Source organism: Callorhinchus milii, unplaced genomic scaffold, assembly GCF_018977255.1.
Source record: "Callorhinchus milii isolate IMCB2004 unplaced genomic scaffold, IMCB_Cmil_1.0 Scaffold5, whole genome shotgun sequence".
Classification (NCBI taxonomy): Eukaryota; Metazoa; Chordata; class Chondrichthyes; order Chimaeriformes; family Callorhinchidae; genus Callorhinchus; species Callorhinchus milii.
This window is the reverse complement of record NW_024704746.1, coordinates 33,056,693-33,081,196: the sequence shown is the minus strand read 5'-3', so window position 1 is coordinate 33,081,196 and position 24,504 is coordinate 33,056,693. Positions and strand designations below refer to the sequence as shown.

Sequence of the window (24,504 nt, the reverse complement as noted above, 5' to 3'; positions counted from 1 at the left end):
GTGCCACAAGGATCAGTCCTTGGGCCTCAGCTATTTACCATCTACATCAACGATCTAGATGGTAAATAGCTGAAAATAATATATCTAAATTCGCGGATGACACAAAACTAGGAGGAAGTGTCAACATGGAGGATGACATTAAAGGAGGACGGAGGACGTCTTATCTTTATTAAATTGCATCATCGCCGAAGCCGAGTCCCATTCAGTTTCCCATCAAAACCACTCGGATTACTTTGCACTCGTCATATTTAACATTCACCCCCCACCCCACCCCCACCCTCCAGATCCTGATCTCCAGGTGTGAGATCTCTTGGGCAGGTGGAACGCCATAACAAACCAACGCCTTTCGGGTCGGCAGAGTAGCCCCGGGCGCTGGACAGTGAAGGGTTCATATCCAGGTGGAGCTCTGTCTGGTTTGGGTGCTCTTCCCACCCCCCCCCCCCCTCCCCCCCACTCCTCCCCCACCCATAGGTTTCAGGAATCCAGCTGACCACACAAAAAAAAATAGGGCGCCCCGCCCCCTGGCGACCGCCGGAGGGCGCTCTGCCCGCCCGCAGTGTGTGTGGGGGGGGGGTCCTCCAGCAGCGCGTAATCGATGGCCGAGCGGCGGAGCGGGAACAATAGCATCCAAGTGCTCGGGGCTCGAGTGCTTTGTGACTTGCCGCCGCCGCCATGGCCTTCGCGCTGGTGAGTGAGAGAGAGAGAGAGGGAGAGGGAGAGACACGGGGAGGGGGGAGGGGGCGCGGGGGGAGAGGGGGGGGGGGAGGGGGGGGAGAGGGGGGGGCGCGGCCGCCATTGCTGAGCGCCACATAAATGCAAGTTGTTGTTGTGTGTGTGTGTGTGTGTGAGAGGGGCTGTCGGGGCTGTTTGTGGAGACGCTGCTGTGTGTTTCACCCCCACAATACCCAGTCACTACACTTCACAGTGTCGTCCCGTGAAGCGCTTTGCGACGTCTCGAAGGCCCTGATGTCAAATACCGGCGTTGTTGCTGGCTGTTGTTGTTGTTGTTGGTTGTTAAACCGCCCGCGGCACCGTTTGGTGTGTTTTGTTTTGTATTGTTTTGTCTGTGTGTAATCCGACGTCCTGTGTTTCTCGGTGGGAAATGAAAAATAAAAAGAAGAGTTGTTGTTATGGGGAATTCCAGGAGTAACGTTCCGCAGAAATGTCAGTAAGTGACGCGCGGAGCCCCGGCCGCCGCTCGCTGGCCTGGGGACGTGCCAAATAATAATAATAATAATAATAATCCTTGCATTTGATATAGCGCTTTTCACGTCAGGAGGACGTCCCAAAGCGCTTCACAGAACACACTGTAAAGTGAATTGACTGTATATTTGTGGGTGAACGCGGCAGCCAATTGCGCACAACAATGTCCCACAAACAGTCGTAGATTGAAAATGACCAATTTATTACTGTTTTGGGTTTTGGAGGATTATTATTAGGCTCTGTGTGGAGTAAGGAAACTTGCCCAAGGTTTCGCCCTCTGCCTGGAATTGAACTCAGGTCTCTCACTTGCAAAGCGAGTGCTCTAACCACTGAGCTACAGGACTCCATAATGGGCAATTTCTGCCCTGATCTAATCTAACCATTTACTGTGAACACATTACTGTTTATCAATTGCTGTCGGTTCTTGAAACGTTAACGTTACAGTGGGGGGGAGAAGGTATTTTCGTCAAGAACTCTCAATCATGTGAACATAATGGAAAGTTCTGTTGGGGATTTTTATGCATTCTTAGGATTTAGTTGGCTGTAGTCAAACCAGCGATAAGGATATAAATGACAATATTTTAAATGAAAGTGTCTTAAGCAAAGTTGTGAAATTTTTTCCAAGACAAAATGTTCTGTTTTCAGACGTGTTATAACGGGTCCCTATTTGAAAGTTTTGTGCTTTTAATATGTTAGGAGGATCCAACTTTAGAAAACCACTTTAAAGGCCATAAAGATGTGGTGACGAGTGTTGATTTCAACCCAAACAACAAACAACTGGGTAAGTGCTTGATCTTGTATTACGTCATACACTTTCAAGTATAATTTTATTCCAGTTCTCGTCGGTGCAATGAAAGATGAAATAGATGGTTCATATATTAGTTCAGATTGTAATTTAATTCTTTCTCAAAATAACGCATCCAATTTTCCTGTAGAAGAATGAATAATGGGTGAATTACATGTTTGTGATCTAATTGAGTTCAGATGATGTCAACTGTGAAACTAAATCTTGAGCAGTGTATTAACATTATAACTTTGTAATTTGCTCTTGCTCTACCTTAAGTTAATAAAATATTTACTAATCATTTGAAATTAAATTTGTTCCCAATTTTTTGACTTCAGTTTATTTAATCCTTCCTAAGTCTGAGAGGCAAAATGACAGTCCTATTAACTTGACAATTGAAAGGAATAAAAAGACATAAGCAGGGCATTAATCATATTTGATTCAATATGCTATATAGGCAGACTATACAGTCACAGAGGGCATCAGATGAGCATGATTCCGGTGTTTGTGTGTGTGTGTGTATATATGCATAGATATATATAATAATATATACACACATTTTCCCATAACTGTTTAACAATCAGAAGAGGGAATCTTGGCAGTTTTTTCTTAAATCAAGTATTATTTGTAGAAACCCCATCCACTGCCCCAGTTATGTTCAGTCGTGTTCGATCATTACAAAGCATTTTATTTGTTTATTTCTCAAGCAACTACCTCAGCAGACAAGTGCCTTATGATATGGAACTTGAAGCCACAAAGCAGAGCTTACCGGTTTACAGCCCACGGGGACACGGTGACATGTGCCCAGTTCTCCCCATCAGGTGAACTGGTGGCATCTGCTTCACGAGATAAGACCATTAGACTCTGGGTCCCAAATGTGTGAGTATTGTTAGTGAACCTGTAACCAGGCAATGTTTGTAAAGGTTTGCTGGAGCATTTCTGCACTAAATCTTGAGGTTATTTAGTAATCGTTTTGTTCTGAGAATGTTATGCTTCTGCTCTGATTGTTTTCTCTAATGGACGGGTGTTCTCTCTGCATAGTAAGAGAGGCTTTTCTTCATGTTTATGCGATAAAGAAGTTCCATTTTGTAATTCAATTTTCCCCATTCTTTGATTATATTAGTAACTAAAAACTTTGATTAATGTCTCTGGAACATTTAGATATAATGTGGGTTCCCTGCCAATTACATGTCAGCCTGTATGTATGAATTGCCCTTTTTTATTGACCTGTGGATGTTTACTTCAAAATGCATTCATATCAGCACAATCTATTTACAGTTCTCTCAGCAAAATGTCAACATTGCATAGGTGAATTTAATTCCCGTTAGATTCAAATGCAAAGTTAAAGTTCATCCATTTACTCCAGCAATCCTTATTATGATAATAATATAAATAATGCTTGATTTGGTGGAGTACCTTGTCATATAGTCAAAATATCTCAAGGAAATACCTTCACAGGATTTACATTGGCAGCCAATTTGCACACAGCAATGTCCCACAAACAGCCATGAAGTGAATAATCAAATTTTATTTGGGGGATTCTTAGACAGGATACCAGGAAAAATTATCCATGGACCATAGAGAAGTAAGCCCAGTGCAGTATCCCCTTTACATTGATAATGAAGTGGGTATGAGTCACTGCCTCTGAAATTGCCTCATCCAGATGGCATAAGGAGCAGAGTACAGCATGATATGTGTTCATTCAACCTCCATTTATACTGCATGTTTAGTAGCAAATACTGGAAAATGGAGTATTAAATGAAAATAGAATTGTAGGAAATGATATCATCCGACAAAATATTTTTTGCACTGCCTTTTAAATGAGCACAAACACTAACCAGAGACTGGTGCGAAAGATCTTCACAACACAGCTTGCTCCCAGGTATCTGGCATATCTGTAGTACAAACCAATGAAACATTATTTTGCTGTCTTGTGCTTAGGAAAGGAGAGTCAACTGCATTCAAAGCACACAGTGCCACAATTCGCAGTGTGAACTTCTCCAGTGATGGGACTCTGTTGGTCACAGCATCCGATGACAAATCAGTGAAGGTGTGGAGTGCCCATCAACAGCGATTTCTGTTTTCCCTTAATCAGCACAACAACTGGGTTCGCTGCGCCAAGTGAGTTGCAATTGAATTCATAGATATTGTGATTGGTTTATGTGTACATTGGCATTTAACCATAGTGTAGATTCAGCCATTAGTGAGGTTTCTTTCCTTTTGTGTTATTTGGGTGGGAGATATACAGTAGTCAAGATGTTCATGTCATGACTATTGGACTTGGGATCAAGAGTATAAGATATATTTCTTTGATTCGTTGAAACAGAGGTTAAACAAGTTTAATGTTTGAGTATATTAAATGTATTAATATTAAAGATTCATCAGTTTAATGGTTAAGCATCATTATAATAAATATTGTGCTTCAGTTAAGGTACGTTAAGGTCGCTGTTAAGAGTTTTGTGTTTAAATGTTTAAATTTTTGTCTACATAAGAAAGAAGCTTGGTTTAAAATAATATCTTAAAAAGTGGCAAACCAGTGCTAATCTAATAATAATAATCTTTACCTTTGGCATAGTGCCTTTCACAACGGTAGGATGATTTAAAGTTATTCACAGGATAAATTTTAAGGTGTAGTGACAATATTTGATAGACGAACATGGTAGCCAATTTTAACATGGCAATCTCCCAAAATCAGCTATGAAATGAATAATTTTATTTGGAGGATTATTGGCTAGTACACTGGGAGAACCCCCCACCACCATCTCTTTTCAACAAATGCCAGAGGTCTTTAACATTTGCCTGAACAGCAGCTGGCACCTCGGTTTAACATCTCATCTGAAGGAGGTCACTTCTGACAATGTAATATACCCCCAGCACTGAGCTGGAATGTCATCTGAGACGGTCAACTCAAAACTCCCGACTTAGGGTTTGAATACACAAAATTCTGCCTTAGAGGCGAGAGTGCTACCAACCGAGCCAATTTTAACAAATTGCAACATGTTTATAACTGAAGATAGCATTTGCTCATACATTGTTATATTTGCAAGTACTGTAACTTTACTTAATTTTTCTAAAAAGTAAAAAATCTGCGTGATTTCAAAGATTTTATTGTTATAATTAGGTTTTCTGCAGATGGAAGGCTCATTGTTTCCTGTAGTGATGACAGGACTGTCAGGATTTGGGACAGAATGAGCAAAGAATGTGTCTGTACTTTTCCTGATCATGGAGGGTAAGTTTAACGTTCATTGTTTCTGAAACACATTCAATCCTGAATTACTTTATAATAATTAAAAATGTCAAGTGTTTGGTTCTTAGTACATTCTAATGTTATCCAAATTACAGTGTATCTTCATATTATTTGATTACAATTCAATGTAATGGCATTTCATTGATGATAAGCTGCGTAGTTCTTATTCCAACCATTTTGTTTCAGAAACGTGTTTTGATTGTTATCCCCGATTAAAAAGTGAAAGAGAAGTTAAAATTTATGATTGAAAGATTCAGATACTAAATTGATGTTGATTATAATCTAGGTTTGCCAATTATGTGGATTTTAATCCCAGTGGCACCTGTATAGCTTCAGCAGGAACTGATAATACAGTGAAACTGTGGGACACTCGTACAAATAAATTACTCCAACATTACAAAGGTAAGCAGAATTGATTCAAATATCTTCCCAATTGTGTTGACTGTTTTTTGTGGAAAACAAAACCCGACTGTGTTGATTTTTAGTGGCAACCTTGGAATTAAATTCTTAATGGATATAATAATCTTTGCGTTTGATATAGCACCTTTCATATCACCTCTCAGAGCGCTTTGCAGGATATATTGTAAAGTGTAGTGACTGTATTTTTTATAGACGAATACGGAAGCAATGAACATTTACTTCAGCTACTTTTTGAGAGGTATTAATAAAATAGCTGGATGGACGTCAAGGCAATATTTCAATGAATGATCAGAATGAATCCAATGCAGGCAACTCATCAAATGTAGGCCAAGCCATAAGAATTTATGAGAGTAATTTTATGTGGATTAGGAGGGAGTAATATTACGTGAATGTCCTGTTTCATTCTCTAATTCTATGCAATTCTAAGGTTATAGCTTCCTAACTAGAGTCAACATCTCAATTCAGTTGACCCTTCAACCTACACAATTCCAAATAATGCAACCCAGTTAAGTAAGTCTATTATAGAAATGAAATCCTTTCATCCCAGGAATCATTCTGGTGACTAGTTTATTCATCCAAATGATACTGGACTGGTAAAATATCTGCTGTGCTTGATTGCTTTTTTTTGTTGCTTTTTGGTAAAATTCCAGCCTTTTTGATCACTTTCCTCACCTCATTCGGTTCATCCGACTCAACTCATACCCCCCACCCCAATTTAATTTACATTACCTTCTGCCATTCGTGTCTAAAAGTGTGTTATCTCTCAGTTTGTCTCTGAAGACACCTCTTATTGTAAAGTGGCCAGATTTCCCAGTGCTGAATTTACAAAGATTCTAATTAATGAAGGTAATGAAAAGTTGTTGCAAAGAGGCATCGCACCGTAGTTGTGAATGTTCCATGTGGAATATTGTTTGACGCAAGATCCCTCTGGAAGGTTGCAAAAGTGATGCACTGTGTGATGCCACATTCCGAGTCTCCAAAGCAGCAATGGCACGAGAAACGGTGTCGGGAGAAGGCAATAGAACTGGCGAACGAAAATAGAAGCCAAAAGAACTGGCAATAATGTCTATGAGAGAGAATTGCACTTTAAGTTTGTTATTCAGGAGATTCACTGACTTGTTAGATTATACAAGCTAACTGTTCTTTCTTCTTTTATATTGTCAAAACAGTCCATAATACTGCAGTGAATTGTTTGTCCTTCCATCCTTCTGGTAACTACCTCATTACTGCCTCTAATGACTGCACTCTTAAGATCATGGATTTGTTAGAAGGAAGACTATTTTTCACTCTTCATGGACACCAGGTGAAAATGAATTATACACACTGCACTTTTTCTCATGGGATATTACAGTTCTTCAGTTTTACATGTTTTAAATTAGTTTATTAGTTTAAATGAGTAAATTCCTGATAACTCGACCCTGGTCTAACTTGTCACTACCATTTAAGTCATCATGCTGTCAATGTTCCCAGCCGCATTTATTTATTTGTTTATAAATATGTCTAACTCTCCACTCTGGATAACTCGTCACTGAGCCCTTTCTCCTTACGGTGATGAGTTATCAGGAGTTTACAGTGTATTTAATGCACAATAACAGTCAATTTTGTAGCAAAGTGTGTAATATAGATTTACAAAGAACAATATAATTACTACTTTTAGATACCTGTCTCTATCTAGTCGCCTATTTTCAGAATTTGTTTCAGTAAATATGTAATAAAACAGAGGTAAATGTATTTGCAGAATGGACCATGTGTTCATTTGTGTATTGTTTCTTTGCAGGGCCCTGTAATTGCAGTAGCATTTTCTAGACATGGGGAATACTTTGCTTCTGGTGGAAGCGATTCACAGGTTTGGCACTTTTAATTAAAATATTGGCGATCAATATGGTAACCAGCAGGGTGGTACACCCAGCTTCTGGCGTTAATTAGCTGACTTCCCGAGCGAAAAAATAACCTAACTTTCGGTCATCGACTTGCTGTGGTCATCACTTTTTGCACATTTCAGAGGCGTTCCTGTACATATTACACTTATATCCCTGACCTGATGACTCAGGGGTCAGATTTTTTTCTCACCTCACTTATCGTGTGGATAACTGAGACATTGAATCCAGCCAACTGCACTATATATGATAAGGTTTCACTGTATTTGATTTAAAAACACAGGAAGTATGTTACACTTTTTGAGCAGTTAAAGCTCTCAGCTAACATGGGTAATGATATTTGTATCGCAACTGTTGGCATTGTGCTGATTTACCATTATGTGAATAGATATCTTAATTTCAAGAGGGAATGGTTTTGTGTCTTCCTCCTATAACTCGTTTTCAAAGTGTTAGAAATCAGAATTGTGTTTGGTTTTATTTTTTCATGAATTAAAAAATTGAGAACAAATGTGATGCACATTTTCCTGTTTAACAGGTATTGGTATGGAAGACAAATTTTGATGCCATTCCTTACAATGAAATTTTGAAAAGCCATCATCAAAGAACAAATCCTGATCCAGCTCCTCATATCACAGACATTCACCCAAGAGCTCATTTCCTGCCTGCTTCCAGACCTCAGACTATAGAGGTAAACATTTACGTTTGTTAGTGTGTCATCTGACAAACAGCACTGTTCTGAAAGTGAGGCATTAATACTCTTACTACATAATGTAAACAGATTCTTGCTTCTGTCCAAAAGTGATTGTCTTCTTTCTTGGCCAGTTAGGTGTCTTGACAAATGCAAAAACCTGTCATCATGCGTAAGAGTCTCCAAACCAAACTACTGAAAGTTCCACGGTTTCTCTTTAATCCGGTATAGAGTGCATGCTCAGACTCCCCAGACCTGCAACCTCATTAGCAAATCCTACAGACTTTCGGCACAATTTGGCCAGAGCTGTGCATTGATGTGCTGGCTATTAATTAGCTAAACTACATAGCTTACCGTTGCGAAAACTCGTAAGCTACCTTCTGCTTGTCGAGCTATGACCACCCAACCTGTTGAAGAATTGGCTTCTAAAAGCAAGCTTAATTTGTTACTAATTTGGCAAATTAGTGGCAATGTTTAGTTCTTGACTCAATATAAATCCCAACGATTTCTTTAAAAGGTTTCAAATTGTCAGCCGCAGTACAAAAATAAAAGCAAGATAGTGCCTCAGTTCCCTATATTAGACTGTAAATGGAGCTCATAAAAGTATGGGAGTACAGGACTATACAAAATAATAGGGCACTTCAGAATTCATTTGATTGCAGTGTACAGTAATGGATTGTTGATTCATATCACATACTTCACATTGACTACATTTGAAGCGAGGCTGTTTAAGATCAGAATGATTATTTAATAATCATCCCAACGTGAAAGGCGCTCTATAAATGTAATTTTGTTGTTTTTTTGTAATAGTAGCTTCCATATTGAGGGTTTCTTTTCAGATTTTGGGCCATTTTCTTCAATTATGCAGATTAATCCCAGGACCCATGTGGCTGACTTGCAGACATCAGAACCCATTGTGATAGATGTAGGAGTGCCTCTTTTTGCTAAATCCTCGGTGAGTTTGTAATCAACAGAATTTGCATAATTTATTAGTTTATGCTTAAACTTTGACTTCTTTGTCACCAGTAAAATAAGACAACAACAACTTGCACTTATATAGTGCCCTCCATGCAGGGTAGCGTCTCAGAGCGCTTAAAGATCAGAAGGAAAGACATTGTCTTTCAGCTGAAGGATATAGTATTTAAGAATTTACAAGGCTTGTATTTAAATATATGCATTACATGATGAGCACAATACCAAAGTTTGTGACTGAAGCTTGGAATGAAATTAGGCCTTTTGGCTCATCGAGCCTGTGGATTGTGTACACTTTACCTATCCTATTTCTGTCTCACTCATTTCATTTCATTACATTATCTTCATACAAGATCATAATAATAATAATAATCCTTGCATTTGATATAGCGCTTTTCACGTCGGGAGGACATCCCAAAGCGCTTCACAAAACACACTGTCAAGTGAATTGACTATATTTGTGGACAAACGCGGCAGCCAATTGCGCACAGCAATGTCCCACAAACAGTCGTGGATTGAAAATTACCAATTTATTACTGTTTTTAGTTTTTGGAGGGATTATTATTAGGCTCTGTGTGGAGTAAGGAAACTTGCCCAAGGTTTCACCCTCTGCCCGGAATTGAACCCAGGTCTCTCGCTTGCAAAGCGAGTGCTCTAACCACTGAGCTACAGGACTCCAAGATGATGATGGTGATGGATTGTATTCATTATTTTGCCCCCAAACTGAATGTAGTCATGTTGCTCTTGAACGAAAAAATAAACCTAGCCACAAATCAAAACTATGACAGAAAGATCAAGATTTTCCCATTTTAACGTTGTTTTTCAGCTGCATAAGATAATGCATTGAGAATGTTTTACGTTAAGGCCAAAAGTTTTCTCAGTAGCTAATTATTTTTCACTTTCTGAAATGGTTTTGAGTATTAAAATGTTACTGCTGTTCAGAAAATGAAAGCTCGAAGTTTATCAAGATCTTGATTTGATGGCGTGATCGAGCTGGTTTAAATATGAATGATGTGGGACACTGTGCGCAATTGGGAGCCGCATTTCACCCACAAAATACGGTCCCAACACTTTACAATGTGTTGTGTCAAGCGCTTCAAAACGTCTCAACGAAGTGATCAGGCGCTATATCAAATGCAAGGATTATTATTATTAGCGTGTGATGTCTTGAAAATGCAGATATAGTCAAGTGGAATATATCCATTTGGGCAAGTTTCACAAAGCTTAATTTACCTGCACTTTATACAGTAATTGTGGTTTTATCCAGTAGATGGTGCTGTCGACTTAATTACAGCCTAACCATTAACCAACTTTTAACTCCTTACATTTGCTCAACCAAACTCAGTCAACACTGAGATGTGGCCAATATAAGTTGGATTTGTTTGTTTGCTTTTTTGTTGATTATTTAGATTTTTTTGATAGATTTCTGGTCATGAGTTGATAAAGTCAGTGCTATAGACTATAGGAGAATGTCTGATTAATGGTATTTGCTGAGTTAGCTTTAAATAAAGCTAAATATTAGCTAAATAACTTGCTTATAAAGAGAGAAATCAGCCATTGTTTTAACTTCTGATATCATTATTGTCAGTATGAGCCACTGCCTTAAGAGGAGAGGAAGAATGTAGTTTCACCAATACCTACTGTGCATTTTATAGAATCCTACATAAATGCATATTTATTTTATACAATAACATCAATTTCCATTATTCAGACCAATGTAAATCTTGCGTATAGATTTACACAATAAATGAAAAAAATAATAATATGTATTATTATAAACATTATGAAATAAATAATGGAAATAGCAGACTGAAATTTCAAATGAAAAACCATATAAAGTAGAAATGGCGGTGAATAAAATACCAATCTGCCTATAACAGGGCGTGGTTGCTGGTCAACACTTCTGCATTCGTAATTCACTTCAAATCACCGCGTTATGCATCTCTCATTGTTGCACTTTAAACCAATACAGTTTGAAGCCTTGTGTTGTGAACGAAGCCAGACAGCTTTCTGTGTTCATTTTGAATTTTTTTGTTCAGTCGATGTCAGGCTCCACACCCAAATGGCTCAAAGTGAGTGATTAAATACACATGAATAAACAACAAAGTGCATTACAGCAGGGTTCCACTGAGGTTCTATTATTAATTTACTGTTATTACTATTCTGAATTATATTATTATTCATTACTTTGATGTGTGCAGTATCTGTAATATACACAGACTGTTGCCAGCTTGTGATAGTTTTTATGTAAGTAACAGATATTTTGTTTGGTTATACTGTAACTTGAAGTAAAGTGACATAATACTGGATTGCTCAATATTGTCTCCCTGTGGCTTTAGCTTTAACCCGCTGAACCTCGTCCTTGAATGGTCCAGTTAGCCAGCCCCAATGACGTGTTTCATGAACAGATTCTCTTTTCCGTGCTGAGAATGTTTAGTACGACAGCCTGGCTGTTAGAGGTAATGCATCATATCCCATTGGCTTGATGACAGTGTGGCTCCTGGTAAATCATTCACTGTCCACTGATAGTTAAACGCAGAGTATATTTTTATACCTTTGTAAAACGTCCATTTGGATGACTTCCAAGTGACATGCTTGAGAACAAAATCCCGAATCAAGCCAACCCTGTGCGGCAGTTTCAGTAGTCCAGTTCCTAAACCAGGCATGTCCACAGTGTTCCAGGGCACTGCTGATGACAGCCCAAATAGACTGGCTCATTGAGGAGACCTGGAGGGCATACCCACAGTTACTGTGAGCAAGGATTTTTACCATTCAGCTCCTGCTAATCCTGCAAGGTGGTCCTGAAGACTTCCCTCTTCGATTGAGCCTACAGTCACTTTGCCTTTCTCCCTTAGCTTGAAGTCAAATTATGCCATTGTTAAGTCTGTCTTGGAGCACTTAACAATGGCATAGTTTGATATCGAGTGAGTGAAAGGCACGAGCTAAATCAAGTTGTTGTTGTCCTGGCTTTGATAAGCAGTGAGGTGCTTGCCAGACAATGATCTCAATGGCAAGCGATGTGGTTATTGCTGGTTAAACTCCAGGAGTACCCCAATTCACACTCTGGGGTGCCGAGGCTTGGCTCTTGCCAACCTATGCCAAATACTCTCCAGAATTAGATAAGCCAGGATGCATTCCTCCAGGGAGAGAGTTCACATTCCATTCCAGACGCAGGGAAATTTCCATGCGCAAGTGGCATATATATGTAGATCTGTGTCTTTTATATTCTTAAGCATGGTATCAAGTTTCCGCATGTGTCGAAGACACTCGGCTGACCACCAAAACGTTGTTTCGTGTAACTTCAGTAATGGCTGTTCTTTGAAAATTAGGAAGGTTTATATAATAATGTAGGTTATCCAGGGCCATGATTTGTAACTTTGCTATAAAACTGCATGGTTCACCACACATCTAAGCTCTTGCTGTAAACGCTGCTCACTGAAGCTGAAATAGAGCCATAAGATCTTGGGAAGTATAATTATTTTGACTTCGATCGAGGCCGCTTTCTCCAGAAGGGAAACAAACCACTTGGACAATTGCAATCTGGGAAGCCTGCTCAGAATGCGGAACCACAAATCACATTGCAGAACAAAATGCTGTGAGCAAAGTTAATTTGCAGCGAGATCTTTCTCCAGACAAAGAGTGAGGTAACCAGGACTGGAAAAAAAAAGCTCAGTCCTTCTAGTCTTCATAATATAAAGAATATTATTTGGAATCTAATGATTATGCCACTTCTTCTTAGCTTGCCTTTCTGAGGAGGGATTAGGTTAGCACCATGTTACCCAAATCAACTATTTTCATAGCAGCTCCTGAAATTTGATATAGGAACAGAAATTTGATACTTCATTTCCTAAATGTCTCATGCAGGAGAACTGTTTCGTTGATCCTGTTAAGAGTTTTTAACCTGGTAGATTTTTAAATGTATCTCAATTGTAGATGAATAAACAATCTGAATCTTAGTAATATGGTTTTCTCAATTCTCTAAAGCAAGCCTTAGCACTTTGCTAGTTTTTTTTTTACTTGTGAAAGATATGGGAGGCATTGTTTTACTGCAGGTCTAAAAGAGGCAAGTGTATTGAAACTAGAAAAGATGACAAGCAAAGGCTCATAATAGATCGGAAAGAGTACCTGATAAGAGGAAACTATTAACAGCTGAGAAAGTTAATTTAAGAGAACAGATGGGTCTTGGAGTTCATTATGCTTACATACAGTAACAATAATCCTTGCATATAATATAGCGCCTTATCACGTTGTTAAAAACATTTCAAAGTGCTTCACAGGTTTTGTTGAAGAGTGTATCGTCTCAAGCATTCCGTAGGCAAACATAGCAGGCAATTTGCATACAGCAGTGTCCCGCTTAGATGTGCCGCACTAACATTTTAATACAGTGTACATAAATGGGATCATTTGGGAACTTTAAAAAAGTGCACCTCCTGCGTACACTAAAATTATTCTGTAGTTCAGCCCTTCAAACAGATTCTACACACCTCAGTCTTTTTATTTCCTATACCTCTTCTCATGTAACAATGATGATAGGATTCTGGTTATCTTTAGTAAGCATTTTAGCTTAAATCAAAAATAAAAATTTAGATTATCTAATTGCTTTATAATCTGTTTTTAAAATTGTTTTTTTTTAGATTGTTTGAAAAATTGTTTCCATATGCCTAGCAAAGCTTTATTGCTGTGTGGAAAAAAACAAATTCCAGGAATTATTTCTGATCCTTTGCTTCCTGTGTTAGTGGAAATCCTTCACCTCCCCTCTGTGAGATTACAAATAGCCTTTAGTGTCTATAATAGCAACATGTTCCACGTTCATGCCAGTGTCGCTGTTTCATGCAGCTGATGTGCAAGTATGCAAAGAATGCTCGACAAGCCATCGTCCCACATATCTGTAGCAACTGTTTCTTCCTCTCTTCCTGTTTAAAAGTAACTTCCTTTAGGGAGAAATGCACCCCCAAGGTATGCGGCTGCAGGATGCCCACACAGGAAATGATATCTATGTGGTGCTGACAGCAAAGTGTTCTTGTCACTTTGCCTGTCAGGCTGTAATGAGCTTCCTGCTGACATAAAAGATGGTTTACAGATCTAAATGCCATTTCCATGAGAACTGTTAGAATATATTGGACACCACTAAAGTTAGCGCTCAGTCAGTTTCCAGCACATCAGTTACCCACCTCCTGCAGATTATTTATTCTTACAAAGCCATTGAGTCTATAAGGGTGAAAGCACAATTTTTTTTGTTGCTTGATATTGGTGCCTTATCTTTTAATTTTGAAGCGCTTTGAGACATCTCGAAGATGTGATGAGGTACTATATCAAATGCAAGTATTATTATTAATGTATATAGTGATTAACTTGGCAAGGATGGGTGTGGATTATTTTTCAATGAGACCACAGTACATGTTCCTGTAAAACCCCTTTTTATCATTACTCCATTTGAAAGCACAGGAAAAAGCCAATGGCAGCTAAAATCAACTGGAAATGGAAGGGGGAACAGAAACCATTTACCCAGTACACAATCTGAGTATTGTCCACTATTATGTCGTAAGGAGTGTTTTTAATCCCCAATAAATGTTTTACTGCTGTCTGATTTAGGTTACTGCATATCTATAGTATCCAAAAGCATGTTTTACTGAAATAGAGTTGATTTAACTTGCTTTTCATTTCAGTTCCTGTCCATTTTTACAGCAGTGGACGAGGTTATAATGTTTAAACATCTCAAAGCGCAATACAGTGACTTGCTGTAAAGTGTATGACAAACATGGCAGCCAAGCTGTGCACAGCCAGCTTGGATGGAGAGTTGTAAAATTATTATTTTATGTGAGGATTGTTGGCCAGGACACTGGTAGAAACTCCCTTCACTTCTGAATAATGCCATGGGGTTTTTAACATCCATCTGACCAAGCAGACGAAACCTAGGTTTAAAACCTCATCTGAAGGTTGGTATCTCTAACAATGGATTGCTGCACACTCCTAACACCCCACGCTAGAGGCGTCAGCCTAGACTCGGAGCTCAAAATCTCAATTTGGGACTTGAACCCACCATTTTTTGACCCAGATGCAAGAGTGCTACCAATTAAGTCGGGGTCAAATAAAGGTTCTGTTTATTTGTGAGAAAGATCCAGTGATTTCACTGCTGCACTGCAGTGCAGAAATGCTATAGCTTTTAAAAAAAAGTACTGTGTCCAAATGGAAACATGTAAAGTATATTTAGTCTTAGACACTAAATCTGCCAATTTATACCATCAGGAATAGTATAACCTGAATCCTTTTTAGAACTTGAACAGCCAATCAAGCTGTTGTCTTCCACCGTTAAGGCTTTTTACTTTCATTAATCCGTACCTTTTCTTACTAAGTGCCTAGCCTTTGCAAAAGGAGGTACAAAAATAATCTAGTGACATACCATGGAAACCACATCACCAGAAATAGTTACCTTTGCAACAAATAAAATATTGTTGCCCCCTCCAGTCTATCATAGCATTCATTTTTTTAGCTCATTTATGCTTTTAAAATTTTTTGGAACAGAAGATTGTTTTTGAGCCTCTTTAAAAATGCATTTGCAGACAAAATGATTGCATAAAGTGAATTCCAAAAATGGGAGGGGTGAGTGAAAACGGCTCTACAGTGTCTCAAAATCAGGTAATTTATTTTGCCTCTCAGAAGTATATACTAACTAGAATTCAGATTGAGATGTTCCAGAGAAGGTTAAATAAAGTCTTAAAACGTTGTTTAGAAAAGGGCAAGATGCATTGTGTTTCTATTGCATATATCCTTGATATTAGAATAATTGTGACAAGCTTTCAATCTTTAAACATATTAATGAAAAATGAAATATTATTTGAGAGAAAATTGATAGCTGCACTAGTGAGCTATTTATACAAAAGTTACATACTAGCATTTTCAGGAGCAGTTGTGATATTTCAAACCATTCCTCAAATGTCCCACACACAAACTATACTTCCTCTTGTTATTTTTGACTGCTGGTGACTTGATAGGAATTTCTGCAATTTATGAACATGGAAGCACACGATCCTTCCTGTGTGGTTATTTTTAAATCCCGTGTCTGTTTAGAGCATCATTCATTCACCTTTGATGTCGGTTTTGATTGAAAGCAGTGCATCCATTTCTTCTTTTTACTGTATGTGATAAATTTTCTGTTGAACTCTTCTTAAAGGAAGATCAGTACTTGGTGAGAAACACTTTGTACTGGAACTATCTCCTACCAAAGTCTAGGAAGAAAATCATTTTTTTAAAAAAACTTCCTGGGAGGAAATGTTCTGTGATAAATCAAAATATGTTAAGATGCCTCATAGCCCTTTATAGTCATTCATGTCAATTGTAGGTAGAGAAATCATAATGTAATAGTCATTTTCTCTACTGAATCACTCAAGTGTCACTGTCTAGAATTGATTCTGTTAAGTTTCCTAAAATCCCTAGTTGCAAATATTGAAGGATTCAGTTTTTGCTAGTGCTAACTTTCCCCTTTAAATGGATCAGAGATATGTTTGAAGAAGGCCTGCTATAGTTTGTTTTGGTGATATAGACGCAGGAAATAGTCTTATTTATTTTGGTGCTCGGTTTCTACAGCAACCGGAACAGCAAAAACAACTAGGCTTGAACACGTAGAGTTGTTTCTAAATCATCTTTATGACTATTTAGTTGCTGCACCTTTCCTGGAAGATGCATGCAAGCAAGCAAGCAATCAAAAGAACACTCCACCATCATTCTGCCTGACCAGAAAACAAGGGAGCCTCCAATGGCAGTGCTTTATGGTGGGGGATTGCTATCTCTGGAGCCACACACAGAACATAGGATCATAGATATTACAGCCCATCAAGCCTCTGCTAGTGCAGGACCCTCCCTGGAACCAAACACTACTATTTTGGGCCCTCCTTGTCCTTCTATATTCTTCTGCATTAAATGTTTAGTCAATTCCCATTTGAAATGTTATGGCTTTGGCCTCAATAGCCATTAACGCAAACCTTCTTCTAATAACCCTCTATGCAAAAATGTTTATTTTATCCTCTGCCCTTAAGTCTTCCAGTAACAATCTTGGGTTTATGGCCCCTTGGTACCACCTCACCTACTTTGGAGAGAGGCAGGATCTGTTACTGATATTGCAGTTGTTATTTGCAGACCTATAAGACAAAGGTGACATCAGACCTTGTAAATTTGCAACTGAATCTATATTACAATTATTAAACAATTCCCAGAACTTTTAGCTTTGTTTTTTCCACTGAATTGCTTCAAGGCATGAAAGGCACTATATAAATAAGTTGTTGTGAAACAAATCTCCGCCACTTTGTGCTATCTGAGTTTATTGGTAGAAGTGTTAAACTCAAGAATGGATGTGTTTAATTATTGGATAAGAAACCAATGCCACTGTGTAACTACCACACAAAAAAAGTATCATTTATGGCCTGACAGGAAACTGTATTAATGAATTACGAGTAGGTCTCTGTGATATTGTATTTACAGAAGCTACCAATTTAATTTCCTGCGTGACATCCGGCTGCTAATGCTGTGGTAATAGCTTCCTGCATTCATGCATCAACTGTGCTTTGTGTCTTCTGTTTTTTCCTGGCTCAGAGAAGTAATCCTTCAAAGCCTGACCAGTTATGACTGTTCTTTTTTATGTGCACTATCTTTCACAATGTTAAACCAACAAGTCCAAGTCTGTAGTGTCTTAAGCAGCTGCATACAGAATAGAGGGATCATGTTTTATGATTCACACTTGGACTGTTTCGTAAGTCACACCTAATGATGCTGAAACAATCATAATAAACCCACTCAAAATATAAGGAATAGTTTCATAATACAAATTTACATTTATATAGCGATCTTTCACTGCGGGAGGCCGTCCCAAGGCACTGGACAGTCCGTGGTTTGCTGAGGGTGGGAGGTGTGGGTGAGGGGGTTAAAGATGGCCACTAGTACAGGTAAAGATGAATGTCTTGAGATGGACCTTGAAGGAGCCAAGGGAAGAGGTGAATCGAAGGGATTCCGGGAGTGGGAGCAGATACGCTGAAAGCCTGACTTCCAATGGTGGAACAGGGGACCTTTTATTGCAGTGATAACCTTCAATGGCACAAAAACTAAGAATAAATAGTTTAAATACTCAATTCCACTCAAATATTCCGTATCCCTTCCATTCTCAATCAGCCTTTTTTTAAAAAAAGTTTACTTTTATTTCTTCTCCACCCCACCAACCCCAGCCCCAAGCACACATACCTCTGAAGTTTAAAATCTGGTTTAAAACTCACTTATCCTGTCTCCTTCCTCTAGATTGCTATCCTCCAGTTACTATTTCTCCAGTTTACAGTCTTTGTGGGGTCCAGTCTTTCTGGGTTTAAGAGCTCCGAGGCGTGAAGAGCGCTATATAAATGCTTGTTGTTGTTGTTCTTGCCCTCTCTGGATTCCTGCGCTCCATTTGGGTAACAACTTTCCAAAAGCATGGGTTTTGATGTACTGACTTATAGCCAATCAACAGCCTAGAGATTGATGATTAACTGTCGCATCATAGATGCACTTGGGGTCAGCCTTTGACTCATTTTTCTGCCTCAATCCAGAGTGAAGATTGACCAGCAGCGAAAGGCAGTGTAGAGGCCCTGCAGCCAGACGAATTAAAGCCCATCAGCGCTGGAAGGGTTAATGTATAAGGTGCTTTTAGTTTTTGTTTGGCATGGCGTAAACTGCATACACCTCAGAAACTTTGCAAATGAGTTTATTTATCCCACTTGTGCTCTGACCAAATGACCAATTCATGGGATGAATTTCACACACTGACCTTGAGTTGTGGGGCAGATTGGTGGAGTAACAGCTTGCAGTGAAAAGGTGAGATGCAGTTGGAATCACTGCCTGGCTGAGTACCTGATGTGGGGCTTGCTGATGTGGGAAGGTTCCAAGTGGAGTTTGTGCAATTTTCCACAGTGAGGGAGAAAAAGCTAGACATAAATATTGTCACAGAGAGAATCTCAACTACTTCTTAGTGCCAGGCTCGCAAAGCCTTGGAACAAGCCCTACAATTAGGTTGGTTGGCTGTTTATCTTCTAAGCTGCCAAGGAATACAACCTACCTGGAATGGATTTCCAGTGTATGTTTGTTGAACAGTTTCGTTATTACAGAATACTCTTTGAATGATGAATAGTTATAATAGTAAGTGTGTGCGGAAAAGGTAAGAAACTAGGAGATCTGGGAAGATTGCTGTTTCCTTTGACCTTCTGCATTTTTAATGGTTAAAAAAATGGTAAAGATGTACTTTTGTACAAATCTGAGCAGCTTTATAGTGAAACTCAAATGGACAAGTGCCATAATCCAATTTGCTGCTGTTTTAAAAATTATCATGCTTAATCCTTTGTTAAAAACAAAATTAGCGTCAGGATCATTGCACTCTGTACAGTTGTTGCTTTAATAATTTGTTAGTGTGAAAGAAAATGGGGTTAATCCTCATTTTAAAATCCAGACAAAGACATAAAACAAACGATTTCCTTTGCTCACTACGAGCATCCGCATTAAAACGATTTCTGAATGTATTCTTTGCCAAATTTTATTTTCCTAATCCATGTTACAGCTAGATTTTACTTCATGAACAACACATTTTTGCTTTAAACTGGTTATTAGAATCACTGCAAGCCCATGAGAACAGATGTGTGGCAGATGTAACTGATGTGTGAATAGAGTTGGTCAGAAGCTGTTGAATTCTCTGAACACACAGTGTCTTTGTTGCGTGGTGTCTTCCTTTGCCAGACTTCACTCTGAGGTGAGAACTGTTTGAAGTTGGACATCTTTCAGGAAGACAGATGAAGCTAATATCTTCAGCACATCACATCGGAATGCAAGAATGACATATCTTGTTTTCTCCCCCTCTTGATTGATCGCAGGCAAATGCAGCCGAATCCGACTACAGACCAGTTTTAACAGACCAAGTGAGCGCGTCACGTGGAATGCACCAATCTGGCAGTGAACTTGTAACTTGCCCTTTGGAGTACCAGAAAGAGGTCCCACCAGCACTTGCAAGCACTTTACAGCACATTGTAGAGCAATTAGATGTGTTAACCCAGGTAAGTGTACTAGTGTGATTGAAAGTTCCCAATTCTCGACTTGTATTGTGCTGTGAAATATATTAAATTCTCATGTACACTGCAGGATTTTCTTTTATAGATTTATTTGGTATGACTTATTAGGAGGCTTTCGATATTATTTATAGTGGGTGGAAAAATTGCAATTTATTTTGTTTGAGTAAATAACATTCAAAAGAACTATGCAATGCCTGCACTATTTGAAAATGGAAACTAAAACTAGTTTTGTGTAGGGTTCAAAAATAGGTCTGCTGCAAAAGGCGGTCTGGCCCACATTTTCCTCTAACAAACTGCACTTACAGTGCAAAGCCCATAATAAACCATACTCAGATATGTACATAGTATTAAATAAGAAAAAACTATTCACTCATCAAGCATATGCCATGTACAAACTGAACATTTAGTTCTATACCTATTTCCTCTGATTGAGACGACTTACTACTAGATAAGATTTCCAAAATAATGCTTTGTAAAATTTCTCCCTTAACCCCTAAAATAATCTAGCAAAACCCTAACATATCAATGTAACATAACCATAACCAATCCAGCCACACATTCACTGTCCACCTAAACAATATGGGGAAAAAAATAACCTTTCAAAATAGTGTGTGAATGTAGAGATGCGTTATGGATGTGTGTGTGAGGGCGAGGGAGAAATTGTGCTATTGTTCATAACTTTAAAAATTACTGCTGATCATCTAAGGACCTCCAGTGTCACTATGGATAGGCCACACAGATCACAAATGTGTGTAGAGTTAGCTGATCTCAATGCTCTCAGTGGTCGATTAGCTTGCCAAAACTCTGGCAAGGATCACGTGAATAAAAGACACTCAAATGAGGTACCGGAGACACCCATGAAACTGTACTGAGAGGAAAAAGGAGTCCAATCCCTTCAAGAGAGGGAGAAATTATGACTAAAAAATGCTGTTTAACATTGTTTTTCGTGTTGAACAGTCCAAATATAGAATGATGTAAATTTTTAGCTCCGGACAAAGTGTGAATGTCAAAAAGATGGCAAAAATCTGAAATGTTTCCTTCAGCATTCCCAGCCTTTTAAAACAAAAAATCCTTTGGTACAGTACACTCCTACTTATGTTGAGTAACACCTCTGCAATTGGTTACATACCCACGAGGTATTCATTTATTCGTATGGTCTGCTTACTGAGACTATCACTTAAACATACTTTGCTGCCAACAAATAAACAGAAACCAGCACAGAACTTTGTCACAATGCCATGGACACATACAGTTGGTCACACAATCGCACGTGTGTATATTTTTGCAATTCAAAACCATATGAAAGGGATTGTTTGGATGAAGTTTGGCAGGACTTCCATTTGTTTCCCATAAATATGTGGTTAACTTATGACTAATGCACTGCATCCCACAGACCACATTGTTTAAATCCTATGTGCAAATACTGATCTTACTCAGAACATGAAAAATTCACAAACTATTTCTGATTCAAGTGCCCAAAATTAATGACAATGTGTTTTGCTTATTCTGTTGCATAACCCAGGAGCTGAGAGATTGCCACGTGCAAACAGGGACAGAATCTCATTCTTATTTTCTTGACATTTTATCTCTTGGGGAAGAAAAATTGTTTTCAAATTTGTTTGGCCTCCAGCTAAAAATGAATTTCCCAATGAAGGGAAAAATGTCATGCCACTATCCCTATAAGAAGTTCTTAACCATGCATCATCAAAAAGAGGGTCAAAAATAATATTTCCTTCCCCCTACCCCTTCTCCCTCCATTTTATATGTAAAGTTTCACCTCGAGCCCCCACTCTCATTGATAGCTTTAATCGTGTCCATTCACCCAAAATAATAATAATAATAATAATCCTTGCATTTGATATAGCGCTTTTCACGTCGGGAGGACGTCCCAAAGCGCTTCACAGAACACACTAAAGTGATTTGACCGTATATTTGTGGGCGAACGCGGCAGCCAATTGCGCACAGCAATGTCCCACAAACAGTCGTAGATTGAAAATGACCAATTGTATTATTGTTTTTGGTTTTGGAGGGATTGTTATTAGGCTCTGTGTGGAGTAAGGAAACTTGCCCAAGGTTTCGCCCTCTGCCTGGAATTGAACTCAGGTCTCTCGCTTGCAAAGCGAGTGCTCTAACCACTGAGCTACAGGACTCCAAAATGAGCACCCTGATGATTTTACACTTTAAAGTCTAGTTGTTTTGGCATTTTACAAAAGACTTCTTAGAGGTTTTCAGAAAACTTTCAAGTCAACAAGTCTTGAAGAGAAAAGCATGTCTTGTTTGGTGAGTTTTGATCAGGCACAGACCTTCAAGTAAATACTCTTACTCAGTTAACTCTGGTGCCAACATTTATCTGCCTTAGTGGCACGATTTCCAGAAGTATGATTCTGCTTCATATCTTCACCTGAAGGCAGTCTTCACAGCCATTTGCTTGTCCCGAGTTTGGGTGAAAAAGGAATTAAGAGAAGGTGAGGAGCATTCCCGGGAATTATCCTGAAGGTCACATAGCTCAGGGTATTCTGTGTTGACTTGGAAATCATTGTCTGGAAGGCTGCGCTCATACAACCTTCTGTGGTTCCAGCCTTAAATTTCTCAGCTTCAAAGCTCGACAGCTATTCAATATTTGGGTCCATGAAACATGACAAAACCAAAGTCATGATCAACAACAATAAAATTACATTTGTATAGCGCCTTTCACATCGGGAAAACATCCCAAGGCTCTGGACAGTCAGAGTTTCAGATCAGCACAACAACAATAGAACTATAGCCTTTCTATAACTGCCAATTTGATACCATTCAAAGTTACTGTCCTGATATCACAGTTTCCAAGCACGAATCTTGATTCAAACTCCAATCCCTATAGGCAGGCAAAGGTAACCTCCATTAACACGTGTACTCATAGCAGCACTGACTTTTCATTAGTACCAGTGAAAGCACTGTATTAAGACTGTATTACCACACTCGTATTGTATGTGTGCAAAATCTATTTTGTATATAGTAATATTTCACTTTGTCTACAATTTCAGGTGAAAACAATTAGTAATTATTACTCTCTTTAACAGACTGTTTCGATCCTGGAGCAGCGTTTAACATTGACAGAAGATAAACTCCAAGAATGTCTAGATAATCAAAACTACCCTTTGCAACAAGTCAGTCCGTCAGACTAAATGGAGCATGGATTGGAGCTAAAGAAAACTTCCAGCCTGGGAACTCCAGTTACACACTTTACCTTTGTTTGTCATACAAATTAGATGCTAACTTTTAAAAGTATGGCATCTTAAGTGGCCACTGTACGTGAATAAGTACAAGATGCAAGTTTACCTCTCATGGGGTTGCAGCCTACACTTAGATGCAGCTGCTTCTGGCACAGAAACTGTTACCTAATAAAGTCAACAGGGTCATCAAGTATTATGTGTAATCATTAAACTGTCTTTGTATACATTTCTCTACATATTTATTTCTTGTGAAATAAAGTGAACATTTATTCTTTTTCTATCAGAAATTCAAATAAATCACATTGTCTGAAAGACAGGACGATGAACAAAGTAAATGCCAGAGTGAGACTTGTAAAAACATTTATTGCATTTATTGCTTCATTTTATACCTTTGAAGAAATTTAAAGCTTTGAAAATGTTTGTATGTAGAGTTCTGATTGATTTGTATATACACTCCCATAAAGTGATTACACTTGTTTCAACACAATTTAACCTGAATGCATAGATAAACTTGCACAATGTTTTTTTTCTCTTCTACTAAACAGATTTGTACATATGACCTGTAGCACAATGTTTGTTGAAAATGTATTCTATTTTTTCCTCCCCAGACCAAATGTGTTTTGCTAACCTTACCATTAGAACTCAGCTGACCTGTGAAGCCATCTCCATTTTGTTACTGCATTTAAGTTTTTATAACAACAAATATTGTACTGTGTTGTTTTGCTGCATTCTGTTCACGTATTTGATTATCTTGAAGTATGTGAATTTTAAACATTGTATAAAAGTATTATTTCCATACTAAAAATACTCAGGAATAAGAAATTTATTCAGCTTATTGAACCTTCTTCCACCTCGTCTCGCAAAACCTCAATTTTCTTACACAATAAATGTTATTTTGCTCTTTTAATAATAATACTTGAATTTGATAAAGTGCCTTATCACGTCATTGATAATAAATAAGTTCAGTTATTTATAGGGTAAAATAAATAACTGAAAAAGCACAAAAAAGGCATGAAATTTAGTTCAGGG

General features: G+C 38.4%; 1 protein-coding gene across 5 annotated transcripts; it reads left to right on the top strand.

The window, feature by feature from the left end:
• Positions 1 to 648: 648 nt before the first annotated feature.
• Positions 649 to 24,280, top strand: poc1b (POC1 centriolar protein B). Of its 5 annotated transcripts, none has more exons than XM_042334755.1 (12): positions 649 to 687; positions 1,900 to 1,984; positions 2,695 to 2,866; positions 3,929 to 4,108; positions 5,109 to 5,216; positions 5,521 to 5,636; positions 6,824 to 6,957; positions 7,432 to 7,500; positions 8,067 to 8,219; positions 9,088 to 9,174; positions 20,069 to 20,248; positions 23,323 to 24,280. In XM_042334755.1, exons 1-12 carry the CDS (start codon positions 673 to 675, stop codon positions 23,425 to 23,427), a joined length of 1,404 nt encoding a protein of 467 aa, XP_042190689.1. In that variant the 5' UTR covers positions 649 to 672; the 3' UTR covers positions 23,428 to 24,280.
• Positions 24,281 to 24,504: the final 224 nt, after the last annotated feature.